Source organism: Neolamprologus brichardi, chromosome 18 (assembly GCF_056152115.1).
Source record: "Neolamprologus brichardi isolate AB-2024 chromosome 18, ASM5615211v1, whole genome shotgun sequence".
In the NCBI taxonomy this organism is placed as follows: Eukaryota; Metazoa; Chordata; class Actinopteri; order Cichliformes; family Cichlidae; genus Neolamprologus; species Neolamprologus brichardi.
This window is the reverse complement of record NC_142121.1, coordinates 24,194,405-24,210,699: the sequence shown is the minus strand read 5'-3', so window position 1 is coordinate 24,210,699 and position 16,295 is coordinate 24,194,405. Positions and strand designations below refer to the sequence as shown.

The 16,295-nt window shown below is 41.5% G+C and overlaps 1 protein-coding gene across 10 annotated transcripts in view; it reads left to right on the top strand.

Annotated features, from left to right (window-relative positions):
- LOC102782713 (myomegalin) overlaps positions 1 to 16,295 on the top strand; it is a 48,756-nt gene that overhangs the window by 11,364 nt on the left and 21,097 nt on the right. For 8 of the 10 annotated variants that reach the window (XM_087832539.1, XM_087832532.1, XM_087832533.1 and 5 more), the window contains exons 1-3: positions 12,587 to 14,617; positions 15,932 to 16,069; positions 16,169 to 16,288. In XM_087832539.1, the coding sequence (XP_087688665.1) occupies positions 13,283 to 14,617; positions 15,932 to 16,069; positions 16,169 to 16,288 (1,593 nt within the window). In that variant the 5' untranslated portion in view covers positions 12,587 to 13,282. Of the gene's footprint in view, positions 1 to 3,665; positions 3,743 to 6,924; positions 7,049 to 7,143; positions 7,299 to 7,379; positions 7,537 to 9,151; positions 9,206 to 12,585; positions 14,618 to 15,931; positions 16,070 to 16,168; positions 16,289 to 16,295 lie in introns of those variants that run through there. The other 2 variants (XM_087832538.1, XM_087832537.1) reach the window with 2 other exon arrangements.

The following is a 16,295-nucleotide window of genomic DNA, read 5'->3' as shown; positions in this document are numbered from 1 at the left end:
TCTAGTTTCTCAACTGGACTGCAGGAAAGTCAGTTCAGCACCTGGAATCTTCTCCTTTGAAGCCATGCTGTTGTAATAGATGTAGTATCCAGTTTGTCTTGCTGAAATATGCAAGGCCTTCCCGAAAAAGACTTTGTCTGGATGGGAGTTCATGCGATCTAAACCTTTATAAAGATGCACGCTTTTGAATTGAGCATTGACACCAAGCCAGACGGTCCCTCTCCTCTTCAGTCCAGAGGATGCAGCATCCATTTTTTTTCAAAACAGAATTTTTGGGAAACAGAACAGTTTTCCTCCCATTAGCAGATGGCTGCCCATCCCTGGTTTCTTCCTGTTAGAAGGGAGATTTTCTTTCCTACTGTTGCCAGTGCTTGCTCAAAGGGGGTCGTTTGATTGTTGGGGTTTTCTTGGTGTTATTAAAGGATCTCTACTTTAAAATATAAACTGCCTTGATGAGAACATTTCTGGATCATGTTGACATGTGGCTTCTTCTTTGCATGATAGAGCTTTAACCAGCACTGTGGATGACACAGTGAACTGTGTTCACAGAAACTGATTTTGGAAAGTGTTCCTGAGTCTATGCAGTGACTTCCATGGCAGAATCATTTGTGTTTTTAATGCATGTCCTGACTGAAGGCCCAAAATCACAGGTATCCAGTACTGTTTTTTTGACCTTGTCCTTTGCGCACAGAGATTTCTCCAGATTCTCAGAATTGTTTGATTATATATTTTTCACAGATTGATGAACCTCTGTCCATCTTTACTTCTGAGAAACTCAGTCTTCTATACCACCACATACTTTTCTGACCTTTTGTTGTCCGTGTCCCAACTTTTTTGAAAAATGTTGCTGCTGTCAAACTCAGTTATCTGATATTTTTCATAGTAAAATATTGCACTTTAAACATGTTACATTTTTTTTTTTATCTTCTATTGTAAAGAAAATATGGGCTTAAAAATTTAGATATCGTTGTATTTTGTTTTTATTTATATTTTACAGAGATTCACAAATTTACTGGGTGGTAAAAATGTAGGTGGGTTTATAAGGTACATGTTAAAATTTGGATTTTAAAACATTTATTTCTATAGTTTTCATCAAGCTTTTTGCACTGTGATGTCAAGTATGTTCTTAAAATCCACAAAGATGTCCAGAGTCTTTAGTCTGGAAAAGTGTGGAACTTGGGGAAGTTATTGAAGGACCTTAAAATTAGAATAGAATACAATAGCATAAAATAGACTACCCCTTTATTGTCATTGTACATCTACATTGAAATTATGGATTTCTAAAGAAATTACTCATCTAAAAAGCTGTTGTCAGTATAATTAATGGTATCGATACTACCAAACCATGTAAATCTTTGGTATCAGTTAAAACAGGATGAGCAGGATAATAACTCCAAGAATTGAAGCTGAGTGATGATATGTGATAGCACATCACTATTAGTTGATCACTCCCCATGATACAGGTGTGTTCAATTTCTGTGTGGTGAGCCTGTCAAGGTTCGAAGTGCAGCCATCCCCCTACCCTTAGTTAAAAGTGGATGTGTTGCTGAGGGCCGTCAGGCCAGGAGAGGCCAAAGTAGCAGGTGCACGGTGATGGGTGACTATATATAGAGCTGTTTGCGAGACAGTTCCTGTAAACCATGTTGTTGTCTCATGCACACGCACACACAAACACAAACATGCACACACACGGGAATACATGTTTGCTATTATCAGAGTCTTTAGACAGGCTTCATATCATCAGGAATCTGGAACCCATTTATCACATATTTATTGCATATGTTACAGCTGCTGTTGCATGACTTAGTAACACAAGTTGAAAAGGATTGTTTATCATAAGACATTACGCTGAACAACGGCAAAACATCTACTGGTTTCTGAAGTTTTAAGATGAGCGTTTCCGCTGTTGCCAACTTGGTTTCAAAAAACTGGATTCAATGGGGATTGATTGACTTAATTTTGTATTTAAAATGACCCAAAACCAGTGACTGAGTCCATGAACTCATGAGTAAAGTGTTTTACAGAAGTCAGCTCAGAAACCTGTTTTCCCAAAGACTTCCAATGGCCTGGAAGCCCTCTTAAGGCTTTTTGTCAATTTTCGACCAACATTTCATTGAGTTGACCTTGAAGACTTTGATGTAACCCAAATTTTCACGAATTGTTAACATGATCTGACTCTACACCACTACAAGGTTTGAATACAAAGTTTGATCAATTCATTGAAATATTTTTGAGCTGTTTACAGACAGAATTACCCCACACATGACGTCCAGGACCGAGGTAATAATTGTTATTTTAGATATTCAATCAGTTTTCTTTTGATCAGTAATTTGATAGTCAACTAATACTTGCAGCTCTACAGCTGCAGAGCCCTGCGGATTTAAGCACTCATAGTTCATGAATATTGGTTAGTTTCAGGGTGATTGATTTTGTGAGTATTTCTGGATACTCTTAACAGGAGAGCTCTCTAACAGCAAAGAGGAAAAGGTCAACACACATGCTTGAAGGGGGAATAAAACTGAACATTTAAATTGCTCAGTACCGACCACTGAGAGCTGCATTTGTTCAGCCTGCAGTGGACAGACAGAGACAGACAGATAATCCGTCCTCTCTGGCTTTGCTGAGGTCAGAATGGAAAGAACGATCCCCACGATTAAATTGTCAGTCCTCTAACTCCGTGTGAGAGCTCCGATTGGCACCTAAAATGTCCCCTGTGGACCTCAGCAGGTAAACAAACTGTGGAGTTCAGCTTTTGGCCACAGCGAGCGAGTATCTGAGCTGCTCTGAATTCTCCAGCTCTAAATATACCAGTCGTGACAGCTCGGTCAGATACTCCGCACTGATGACACACAACACCCATGAAGCCTTGATTCACTCAGCAGAGACGGGGCAATTACAGCCTGAGATGTAGTGGTTAAGGACACTGAACAAGGACCAAGACAAATGAGTGCTAAATATGTGACAGAGATTTACACAAACAGCAAATCAAATGCAGAGAGAGTGATGAAAACTTAAAAGCTTTTCCACATTTTATCATATATATATATATATATATATATATATATATATATATATATATATATATATATATATATCCATTCTGCACAAAAGGATCAGCAATATTTATTACCTAATTTATTGTCTAACCACCTGTCGTTTGTGAACTCATAAAGTTTTGCATTTTGGCTGTAGCCATTTTCTTTGGATCCTAAAGTGACCATCTTTGGAACAGAGTGTGCTAAAGCTAGCAAGCTTGGGTAATACACATAATTTTACAGACTTAAGACAGTTAAAGCGGCTTAGAAGCCATAAAAGGGTGAATATTAGTCAAGGAACCACAACTGTTTTTTGTTTTCACCACGTCGTAAATAAGAATCTAAAAAATATCACATGTTTTCCTGTAGGTACCACGGTTACTTAGCAACTGAGGCCACATGAGGAGGGTTTTATTTATTTATTTATTGTATTAGTAGATTAACAATAATGAAGCTCAAATCAATTTTTATTACTGATGAAAGATTTCACATGATATAGTTTTTATTCTTTATGCCTCACATGTTTTGTTTTTAAGATAATGCAGAGGAGATGGTGCACCGAGGAGTGAGCTTGTTTTAAGATAACACGATGTGTTAACTGATTATCTTGATGCTCTTCATCTGTTGCAGAACATCGAGCTGAAGGTGGAAGTAGAGAGCTTGAAGCAGGAGCTTCAGGAGAAACAGGACCTTTTGGACAAAGCCCTGTAAGTCCACAAATATTCATCAGAATTAGTTGTTAAAGTACAATAAGGTAAATACTACTAACAGATTATAACAATTAGACAGATGAAATGCCAATTGGAAACTAAAGATCAATAACAATCAAGTTTAAATATTCTTCAGACATGTTCTGTGATTATTAATAATCTATATTGCATTTCTTCTTCTGTGGTCTTTTCTCTTTTCTTTCACTGATGTACATGTTACCACAGCACTTGGTTAACTTTCTTTTCTGATTTGGCTTTCATGAAGTGGTGTTTTTCTTTTGGAGTGTGTTCTTGCTCGATATTAACTGTAATGCTCTACATGGTCCTGTTTTAACTATGGTAACACTTCATATGACTAAAAGCTCATATGCCATGCAGCTTCTGTTAGACACACACACGCACACACACACACAGTAAGCCAAAGTGTAGATCATTAACCTTTAAATCTGTGTTCTCCATTTGTGACCACTTTATTTATCTTTTATCTTAAACAATTAAAGAACTGAAGGTTGGGATTTTGCTGGGATATGTTGAGATTAAATAGTGGTGTAAGAGTAACATTTAAAGCATGGGTGTCAAACATTGGGCTCAGGGACCATCAGCATGACAAAGAGCCCAATCCTGTCACGGCTGAGCAGCCATTGTGTTAGTGGAGTGGACCCAAGTGCAGACATAGAAGGAGATGGAACTGAATCTTAACAAAAAACAAGCTTTTTATTTGGCCAAAAACATGAATACAAAACAAGGCAAAAATGAACCAGGGCAAAACTAAAACCTAAACTGGGAAAAGCTAGGCTGTACAAAACTATGACAAGGAAAACATGATTCTAAGCAGGTGTATGAGAGTAACTATGACAAGAAAAACTGTGAACATGAACATAACCTGACCAGAATCATAAGGTACCTGGGATCCAACATGACATAAGGAAAGGAAAACAGATACGCTGACAGAGAGAGACAGAGGACTTAAATACACAGGAGGGAAAAGAGGGAAGTGGAAACACCTGGGGAGACACAGCTGACACCAATGATTATGACCCAACAGGGAAAAGTAAAACTGAGCACACTGAACATAGAAACAAGACTTTCAGAATAAAACAGGAAGTATGGAAAGACATGAATTGGGACACGCAAACTTGACACAAGAGAAAGAGGGAGCGAGAGAGGGACACAGAGGAGAGAGACACAAGGGGAAGCTACATAGACGAGGAAGAATAGAAAAAACATAAACCAGACTAAAACTCAACCAAGACAAATCAGTAATAATACTAAAACTCTACCTCAACTTAAGAATAGCACATGAATATTAACATAAGAAGTCAACAGTATAAAATAACACAAAATGCTGGGTCACAGACCCAGCACCTGACAAATCCAGTGTGAAAGAAAGCATACATTTTGGAATTTCAACTGCACTTCAATAGGTTTTACAGCTTTTGCTCTTGGTAAAGATTTCTCAAATGGCCTTTTATAGATAGTAATTAAGGATCAGATGAACAATTCAATGCCAGAAAAGTTTCTGTTTTTTCAGTATCTATTATAGGATTAGGATACACATTTCTTTCTTAGAGAGAACAAAAAACAATCCATTCACATCCTCCTCATCCTATGGGTCAGGTGCAGAGCCCAAAAAATGGGACTAAGGTAAAACAGAGTGCAGAACTCCAGAGTCCTAATTTATTGCATGGAACAGCTTTTCGAGCCCAGCTGCTCTTCATCAGACATGAAACACCAACCATAGTGTTGTTTGTCCTACAAAATAACTGATTTTTGATTGGATGTAATTGGTCATGTGACCATTCACAGGTGATTTACGAGGGTGCTGTTTGGTGTTTCATTGTCTGATGAAGAACAGGTGCGCTCAGTAAATAAGGACTCTGGAGTTCTGCAGCGTGTGCATTCTTTTTCTCACGCTGGCAGATTTCTTTAATTTACTGCAGTAGAAGTTTTTTATTATCATGTAGAAAAACTGAGGCATACTTGTGTATTTTTAAATCATTATTATGTCTGGTTGTACAGCATATGTTGCAACAGAATATGGTAGTTTAAATAGTTTACATTGATGACCCACCAAGATTATAAAAGAGATGTGTGGGCTGTCTGAACAGCCTGAATGTCCACTTGACATAAAGAACACTTGTCCATGAGACACTTACGTTGCTCAGATGGGTTCAGAATATCCCAGTTATCTGAGCTGCTGCATGTGGTGGATAAAGTTAAAAATGTATGTAGACAGGGTCCAGAAGAGGACTCGTGGCGTCAGGGTGGCGTGTGCCATTCTGGGAGCAGGAATTCTGGGATACCGCTGTTGACTCACTAAGTGATATAGAGAGATGCTTGCACAGCTGGAGTCCAAAGGAGTCAAACGTTGCATGACACACCAAATGTGCTGGCACAGAAATATAAAGTATCAGGGCATGTGTGAGAAATTTCAGATTAAAGTTTAAATTGTTCACGTTTGGTGGACGTTTACCTTCAGCTCAGTGTGTCAGCTAAGTATTTTATCGCACACATCTGCAGGTAACAGCAGGTACAGCAAATTGACATCCTTACGATACAAGCCTCTAGTTAACGGTGAAAGTCCAGGCTACTAATAAAAGGGATACAATTCTGCTTTTCATGCACAACCCTACAAATATCAACCCTTTTATATTATGAGATCATCCCTTCTATGACAATAAACACCACAGGTGGTGTGCTACTTAATCTCTGCTATTAGTGGAAGGGGCTAAGGAAATCCCATGAGCACTGTAGCAGACAGAAAACCTATGACATCATATTATGTCTTGGCTCTCACTAATATTTCCCTCATGCTCTAAAAATGACACCCCCCAGACAACATTTAGATCTGTGTGTAAACTGCTGCTGGGGTTTTAAATCCCTTATTAAATAAGCTGCTACTCAATTCAAAGTGTAAGATTAGATATTTTATTAGGCCTACATGTTTTTGCATAATAACATTTATAATATGTGTTGTAAGCCTGATTGTCTGACTGTGTTAGCATTGCAGGAGAGGGATGACTTGGATGTACCCTGCATTTTAGACTATGACAGTTTATTCAATTTATTTTGACCAGATCCAAATGACCTGGTTATTGGAGTCCAAACCTCATATACAGTGGGCTATCTGCTATCTGATTGATTTTGTGATTAGACTGTGATGTCCTTTTCTTCTTCAGCACAACAGCAGAGAGCCTGACCAATCACAATGAGGCAGAGCTACAGAGACGGTGTCAAGAGAGACAGCAGGAAATTGACCACATGCAGCAGGTGCTTGAGGCAAAGATTCAGCTCCTGCAGGAGGTTGGTCTGCTGCTGTAATACTGACACTTGGGGATACTCGGTGATAGTGCCCAATCTTCCCAAATCTTAACTGCTTTGGTGCATGTTTCTTTCAGGAGGCCCAGCTGGCTCGCAGCGAGGCCGAGCGAATGGCCTCGCTGGCTGGATCACAATCCCATGCTTCCCTCCTCTCCTTAGATGCCGCGATGGAGGAAATCCCAGAGGATGAAAGGCCTCCAAATATCCTGTCACCATCTAACAACAAAGACAGGTAAGAAACTACTCAGTTCTTGAGAACATGAGAAGAAATCCATCTTTCTATGTCACTGACTGGTCCTCTTTCTGCTTTCAGGTTGATAGAGGAGCTAACTAAAGAGCTTCGCACTAAGGAGGTCTGCATCACTGAGCTGTGTGGAGAGAAGACAACACTCACACTCAGGGTGGAAGAGCTGGAGGGACAAGTTCATGAGCTATCTAATTCCCTGCTGCAGAAGGACAAGGATGTTGAGGTACATATGAGTTAAATTTTACATAAAAAAAACTCCTCTGAAGCCAGGTCTTAAATTTCTTACTGAAATTAAAGGAACACTTTGAAGACACGTCTCAGATGGAAAAAAACATGCTGGACATCTATCATGACCTGGACTGGGTAATGTTTTAAGAATGAAAATATGCCATGATGGAAAAGATGATAGAAGTGAAAGTTATCAACCTGCAGAGGTCTAATTTCAAAGACACAGTGAAAAAGTGCAAAAATTATGTGACAGGTTCATCCTCGAAATTTTGCCAAATTTCATTACGACAACTCAAAGTGGTACTCAGTAGTTTGTTTGACCCCCAAATGGTTGTATGCATGCCTGACAACATCAGGACATGCTCTTAATGAGATGGCAGGTGGTGTCTGTGGGGCATCTCGACCCCAGATCAGAAGGCATCACTGAGCTCCTGGGCAGTCTGAAGTGCAACCTGGCAGCATCATATGGACCAAAGCATAATGTCCCAGAGGTGGTCTACTGTATTTAGATCACGTGAGTGTGAGGGCCAGTCAAGCGTATCAATTCCTTCATCTTCCAAGAACTGCCTGCATACCCTCACTATATGAGGCAGGGCATTGTAAGAACCCAAGACCCACTGCACCAGCGTAGGGCCTGACAATGGGTACAAGGATTTCATCAATACCTAATGGCAGTCAGGGGGCCGTTGCCTACCCTGTAGAGGCCACACTAGTGGCCTGCTAGAAGTCTTTTTCTAGCTCTGACAGTGCTCATCCCATTTCTCCTTGAACAAAGGAGCAGATACCAGTCCTGCTGATTGGTTAAAGACCTTCTACAGCCCTGTGCAGCTCTCCTAGAATAACTGTATATCTCCTGCATGCTCCTGAGACTGTGCTGAGAGACACAGCAAACTTTCCATCCTGGAGGTGTCCAGGTATCACCTTATGTTACTGACTTTAGCCAATGCAAGACTAGTGATAAACGTCAGAAAAGATGATGTCAGTAGCCTCCACCTGTAAAATCTTTTGGGGGCGGGTGTCTCATTGTTGTCCCTCTAGTTCAATTATGGTTAATTCCATTAAGACCAAAGGAATTGAAACTGCTTAACAGCCCCTCTGTTACTTAAATGACCACATCAATATCCTAGAAGCTTAACTGAGTTGATGATTTATGCTGATTAAAATGTGTTCCTTTATTTTATTACATTTTTTAAGTATTTTTGGAGCAGTATATTATATTTTATATTATAATGGACCCTGAGGTGCATGTGTGAAATGCAAAACCATGGATACTTTATATAAGCCGTCTAATGTTACTGCATTCCTCTGGACCACCATGTCTCCTCTGGCCAGACTTCTGTTCTAGAAAGACATCCTTAAAGCAGCATGTGTTCATGCCTCAGCCATATTTTACCAGCTATTCGTGTGGTCGCAAGAGCTGCTGCATGCACCAAATAACACTTAAACACATGGATATGATTAAAACAGCATCACAAATACAAAAGAATATAATATAGAAATATATTAGATGCAAAATTCTCCTTCCTTTTTTTTGTATGTGTATTCCTGAATTGGCTGGAGCTATTAGTTTTTTCTCTAGATAATTTTAACCTCTCTTTTCTTTTACACAGTTCTATCAGGAGGAACTTGGTCAAGAGAGGCTGCGCATAGAGCAGGAGATGCAGGTATGTGGATTTTAGTATTTAAAACAGTGCTGGATCATTAGCTTTCAGCTGTTATGTTCTATCCAAAGTGTGAGAGCAGTTTCACACAGCAGACTGAGTGAAGAATATTTTGATAGACTCTGCCTCCTTATGGACAAGTGACACATTGCATTGATATGACTAGCACAGACACACAGCTAAATTATTTGTAGGCAATAAGAAATGATCTATAGTATTTAAGAATTTTTACAGTGCGTACAGTGTGGGTGTGTTTGTGGTATAGGACCACATTTTACCCGATTTTTATCACTGAAAAAGGTAAAATAGCAGCAAGACATCCTCATAACCAAGCTCAAAGAGCGAGCTCTTAACAATATCATGAGTAAAAATAAGTAAAATACTCTGAAACTAAGCTGAAACTACATATGTGTAGAAGAAAGGGACCATGAGGCAGAAAAAAGAAAACTACTTTGCTTTTTGAGGCTGTAATGTATAGTGTATTGCTTAAGGATTCTAATGGTAGCGAGAGCCATCTTACTGAGGGCTTATCTCATCACGAGAAGTGCCAGAATCTCATTACATTTACAGGCTTCAGCTGCAGTGACATCCTCAAGGGCACAATTCTCTCCTGATGCATGATGAAACTACAAATGGAGAGGGACTATTACTTGAACAGCAACTCACTGTAACCTGGACAGAATCTCTACCCTGTTGAGTAGAGATCTTGTAGGGATTAATACTTAAGAACACAGTGTGCGTTTAGCTTATTGAACCTGTGCAGCGGTGCTTCTCTGTATTTGAATGTGTCAGCATTTGCTGCAAATATATTTGTTGTCAGGCGAGTTTTGTTTTCAGGGAGGCTGTGCAGGCGTTTTAACTTGTAAATCATTTCTGAATGAAGGATGCAAATGTACTTGTTAGGCAGGCTCTCTGTTCAGATTTCAGACGGGACACACGTATGGGTAAAAGCATGTGTGTATGAGTGAGTGTGTGCCTCGGTCAGTGTGCAGTGAAAGGGGGAAAAAAGCTGAGGCAGCAATGGCAGCTGCGCTACGGCACAGCATTTAGTTACTAGGGTAACAGTGGAATTTGCATATGATCAGCAACCCTCTGAGTGTGGCACGTGGTACATATGAAAATTGTTGGCTGGATTCAGACTGCTCATGTGTTTAAAAGCTGATATTCAAATTTTCATGAGGCTGTTTGACTTTGTAAAATCAGAAGAAGATGATTGTTTTTGAAGTATAAGTACAGTATATATGTGCAACTGTATATAATACATTCTATATATATTATATGCCTCTTCCGTATTGCTGAATTGGTTTCTAAATCAGTGGAAGAAACTGTTGTTGTGTGTTCTTACCACAGCTTTGTTTACATGTCCTCACAAACATCAGAAGAGAGCATGTCAGAATGAATTTAACTGGGTTTGTGTGTGCGCACGTTTCCATGAGGAGTCATCCTTCACGTGCGTGTGTGCATGCAGGCGTCTCACTGGTTAGCAGTTTAGCAGTTCTGGTTTCAGCCAAACTATCGATAGGTCAGATTGACCTTTGAGTGCTCGGTGACCCCCGACACTGATATCAGGTTGTGTTGTTTCAGACAGACACCCGCCATAAGAGCTCATAATTAGCTCCCCAGCCACCACAGGCACTTAGCCAATAATTGTCTGCAGAGAAGAGCAGGCTGGACATGAATATAATCTGAAACCTTGAAACATATTTATTTCCAGGATCTCTTTGTCTGGAATAACATGCATCAGTGTAGACCTCTGAAGCAGTTAAAAAGCGAGACGTTTCATGGTAGTTATGAGCATTCGAGTTCTCATTAAATCTGAAAGAAAAAAATCTTCGGTTGCATCCTTCCCACATATGGCTCTCTGCAGCTAAACCTAATTTTAGAGAAAATGACTCAGGTTCAGCACTTAGTCTTCACAAAATCAGCAATCAAAGACTTTGAAGCACACATTAGTGAGGATTTCCAGTCTCATTCTCTGCTCTGATGCAGTACGGCTGCTTTCAGAGAGAAAAATGGTACACGGCAGGCTTCACACTGCATATATCTGCTTGGAACTCACAGTGTGACCATCTGTTTGTGCACCCTCGGGCAAACAAAAATCATAGCCGCTGCAGAGCTGAACTTACACAGTCAAATGCGGGATAAAGCTCTGGTTGTTTGGTCATTACAGTCCAACCATTGTTAAAATATCAGCACCATGGCAACAGAAAATAATTGTAATAATATTGTGCTGGTCTAACAGGACACTATTTACAGACTAAAGCCACCATGTCAATCGTGTTATAATCATATAATGATGTTTGATACCTTTGTTAATAGCACGGCAGTTAATTGTGTTTTTAAGTGTGTCAGTGTATCTATTATTATTATTATTATTTTATTATTAATTAATAAATTATTAATTTAGTTAATGACAAACAATTTGATTTCTGACAAGAAACTCTATTAAGAGTTTATTTTCATATGCAGCCTCGCTGGCTCATTGCAACACAGGTGTTTTTTTGTTAACTGTATTTATTGATTAGTATGTGATATCTTCTATTTTTACTCTGCAAAGCATCTGCCTGACGACTGAAGGAATAAAGGTCAGGAAGGGGACTCTGGAAGAAACAGAGCATACATTTATTAACCTCGGAGGTCTTTTCTGTAGTTTATAATTGCGTGTAGTGGTCTTGTTAATTCTAAATTATTAATGCTTAAAGAAATGTAGGCTACAATAGTTTTACGCGCGCCCGTGTGTGTGTGAGAGAGAGAGAGAAAGAGAGAGAGAGAGAGAGAGAGAGAGAGAGAGAGATGGGCTGTGTCATAATATTTATGAATGTGTGGAGTGATTTGAGTCCCCAGGTTGACTTGCCTTCGCTGATAATTCAACTGGTTATTAGATAATATTACATTTTATTTTATAAAATGCAGCTGTTTAATATAAATGTGTGCACTGTTGTTCTTTTTCATTCATCCTCAATAAAAGCCCACTTTAAGGGTTAGCATGCGACCATGCTAATACAGCTAATGTGAATTGTATAAAACAAATATAACTTGGAGACGTTTAATTTTATAGATTAGCGTCATGCTACTAGGCTTTTCACCTGTTCAGTCAGGCGGACGGAGCTTAGCAAACCGGGTAGGAGGAAGTAGCAGACACCCGGGGGAGCGACTCTCTTTCCTGTTTACAAATAAACCCAAAATAGAGGAGATGTTATTTAGGGATGAATTTAAATATGCGTTTTAAAACGAAAGTGTCTATGTTTTGAACCGGTATCTCAGCGGGAGTTAAACTGCGAGCATCCCTGAACATCTTAACCGGGCTTCTCAACTCCCCCTCGTTTTCCCTGAATGGTGCGCTCCGACGCTGCAGGTCTGGTTCGGGCAGGCGCTTCGTTATCTGACTGGAGGACATCCGACTGGAGTCCGGTGTGTCGTATCTCTGCCTGTAGCTGCTGTAACAGCTCTGAGATGAACAGACAGCCTTTGTTTGGGACACAGACGCCTCCGGAAGAGTCAGAGGATCGTCCTCGGACGGCTGTTACTGCTCGGTGTCCGCGTACTGGGCAGTAGATCCCGTCGCTTCCCGGTCACGATGAACCTGTCGTCGTTCGGAGCGGCTCGCGCCTCCGTGATGGTGCAGAGGCACGTGCGGCTGTGTTGGGAAATGCGAGATACGATGATTGTTTTTTTGACAGCGTGAGGACACTTTAAAGATAAATACTGCGTCTGATTCACGAGACATTACCTGACCAGTGTGCGCCATTGCGATTCACCTGCCCCTCCATCAGATGAACGGGGATCCTGGATGTCTTTGGATCACAGCTACAGTATAAACTGATCTTACAAGCTCTTTTTTTGTCTACCTCCTTTAATTTATCATGGACTTAAAAGTCATCGCATGGACTCGGGGAATGAGGAGCATTACACTGTCTTGTTTATGTTATTGACATCAGTGCTTGCTCTGAAGCTGGACATGGTGCTCTTCTTGCTGTTTATAAAGCAGCACAGTCATTCTGAGGATCCATGTATCCTCACATCCTCATGTTAGAGTAAATAAGATGTTCTGCTCCTCCCTGATAACTATAATACTGTGTAATGTTTGATCTCAAGATGAAGGAGGTGTGTCGTATTTGTGGAAGGGAGCTCTGTGGTAACCAGCGAAAATGGATCTTCCATCCTGCTGCCAAACTCAACCTGCACGTGCTGCTCTCTTATGCTGTGGGGCGGGAGCTGACCCGGGATGGCAGAGGAGAGTTTGTCTGCTCCAAGTGCACCTTCATGCTGGACCGCATGTACCGCTTCGACACAGTCATCGCTCGTGTGGAGGCCCTGTCCATCGAGAGGTTGCAGCGGCTTCTGCAGGAGAAGCATCGACTGAGGCAGTGCATCAGCGGGCTCTATCGGAAAACCAATTCAGATGAAGGGGCTGTAACATTAAGTGGAAGTGATGACAGACCAGGGGATGGGATGGTGGATATTTCAGGGCTAACTCATGCAAAGTATTGCGCCCTGCTCCAGGAGGATTTAGTCTACTCTTTGTATGAGTCCTGGGCAGATGACAGCCTGGACTGCCAACATCACCACCATCCTCAATGTCCTGCTGCTAAAGGGTCAGAGGTTGCAGTTGAAGGCTCACAACGGTGTACGCCCAGCACTCCCAGAAGGTGCCGGGGATGTTCTTATTGGCGGGTGGCAGACTCTGATTATGAAGCTGTCTGTAAGGTGCCCAGAAAGTTGGCCCGGAGTATTTCTTGTGGGCCATCAACCAGATATTCAGCCAGTGTGGTTGGGGGAAGTGTGACTGGAGGTGGTGCAGGTGGAGAAGGAGAGAGGAAAAATGTGGAAGATTCAGAAGACATCACCTCCTCTCAGACTCTAGTTCCTGGATCTCAGGACCCCTCGAGGACCTCAGATAGTGATCGCACTTTAGCTGGGCGAGCCAGCTCAAGCCCCTCTATAGCATCCTTGGAGGCAGCTGAGGAATATATTCAGCCTGGAGCCATAACAGATGGATCCCTGGGCTCCCCAGTGGATGCAATAGAAGACCAGATATCTGACTCCCTCTCTGAGGAGCACATGGGAGCTCCACTTGGCCAAGCCTCTCCTAGACGCACTTTCTCTCTAGCCCTCTCTTTGCTGCAAAGCTGTGCTGTCTACCGGCCAGTCCGGAGCACAAAAGGGAGCAAGCTCCCAGTCTTTCTCAGACGAAGTTCCAGCAACGGGGGCACAAGGTTGTCCTTTACCGATCCCGTTATGGGAATGCCTTATGGAAGCCCAAACGGAGAGAGATACAATCACACGCCAACACCTGAGCTGGATACCCCTCTGATCAGAGTGGACACTGGACTGGATCAGGATCTGAACCTGGCAGACTTGGAGAAATTGTTTGAAGATTTGTACAAAGAGTATCCTCCTCCTCCTCCCCACCAGGTACAAAACCTTGATCGGAATGGGGATGTCGGCGAAAAGACGAATTTCGTTAGTGCAGAGTGACGGCGCTTGGTACAGTAATGAAGTTGGCCTTTGATGAGCAAACTTGCTACATCTGCAGTAATCTGCCTGAACCAGCCTGACAGGCTTTGATGTTTGACACCGCGGCCTGCCCACAAAACCATTATCACCACATTTTAGCTTAACTATCCACATAACCCAGCTACACACAGCCTCTGCAGTTAGCTCTCACCCCAAAGGACCTGAGCTTCAGTAGCGTGCAGCCATGTTTAGTTGTGTGGTAACACTATACATTACACAAGCAGTCAGGTGTGGGTAGCATGGCCTAATTAGCTAGTCTGTGTGCGTGAGTGTGCACACATAAAGAACTAATGACGAAGCAAAGCATGGCACATTAGCGTATTTTAGTATTAATATCTGTGTTCTTCCAGCCTTTAATTTGTTACTCCTTATCTAATTTAGTCTTTATGATAAAGCCGAGTGTTTGCAGTGATGATACATGAACACAGCCTTTAGACAGATGAGTCTTGCAGTTTTTCCAGCCTTGCAAAACAAGATTTTCCGCTCCAATATGTAAAGATAAATGTGTGTGGATGAGTTTTTGTGTGTGCTGTAGTTAAAAAAAGTCTAATTTCTCTTACTCATTTGTAATACCTTGTAGGGGGTATGGATTTGTCTGAAGCCTGTGTTTTTCCCTTACTATGAGCATGTGATCGCCGAGCGGGGAGTGCTCAGTGAATTAGGTTAGATATGGGGAGACGTTAAGACAAAGTGACTCCACTACTGCCCTATTTTCACTCAGAGCCCTTGAGGCAAAGTGATCCACGCGATGTCAGACCACTCTGTCATCTCAATACTGGTTGGCTACTAAAGTCACACTATTTCATCATAATACCACCTTCTATCTTAATGTGAAAACTCTGAACTGCATCACCCAAACGACAAACACATAGTGATATTCTTCCTGTAGTGAAAGTTAAAATCATTTATATGCTGGTTATGTATGTATGTATGTAGCAGGAGCACAGAGCACTTTGGGTAAACTCACTCATGCATGCAGATGCTCATGAACCACTCGAGTGGTTCTTTCCTTGTCATAGCACACACACACACGAATGAACAGAGTTTATGTATCTTGTGCACAAAAAGTATTACGTAATATGCTGTGGTGGTTATGAAGGCTTTCTATTTTTTATGAATTTGAGAAAAATGTGTTTTCTAAAAATAATTCAGCTAAAAGATATTGTGAATAGATTTTATAAGGTTAAACTCTGACGTCTTAACCTTTTCCAGAGTCTTGTTGAAGAGCAGCAGAGCCAGCTCAACCAGTATGAGTGTGCGGCCGGTCAGTGTGTCAGCGAGCTGCAGAAGGCCCAGCTCCAGGTCCAATCCCTGCAGGCCAAAATCCAGGAGAGCGAGGCCAACAACATGGTGATCCTCATTAAAACACATAACAGCAGCTGGATATGTTCTTTTATTGTGCATCGGGCTGATGGCAGCCTAACCTAACCTTTCTGCCTCCGTCTGTAGAAGCTGCAGGAGAAGCTGAGTGAGATGGAGTGCGAGCTACGTTCGCTTCGCCAGGCCTCTCAGAGTCAGGAAAGAACCATTCAGGGCCTCACAGAGTCTCTCAGCACCAAAGACAGCGAGGTGTGTG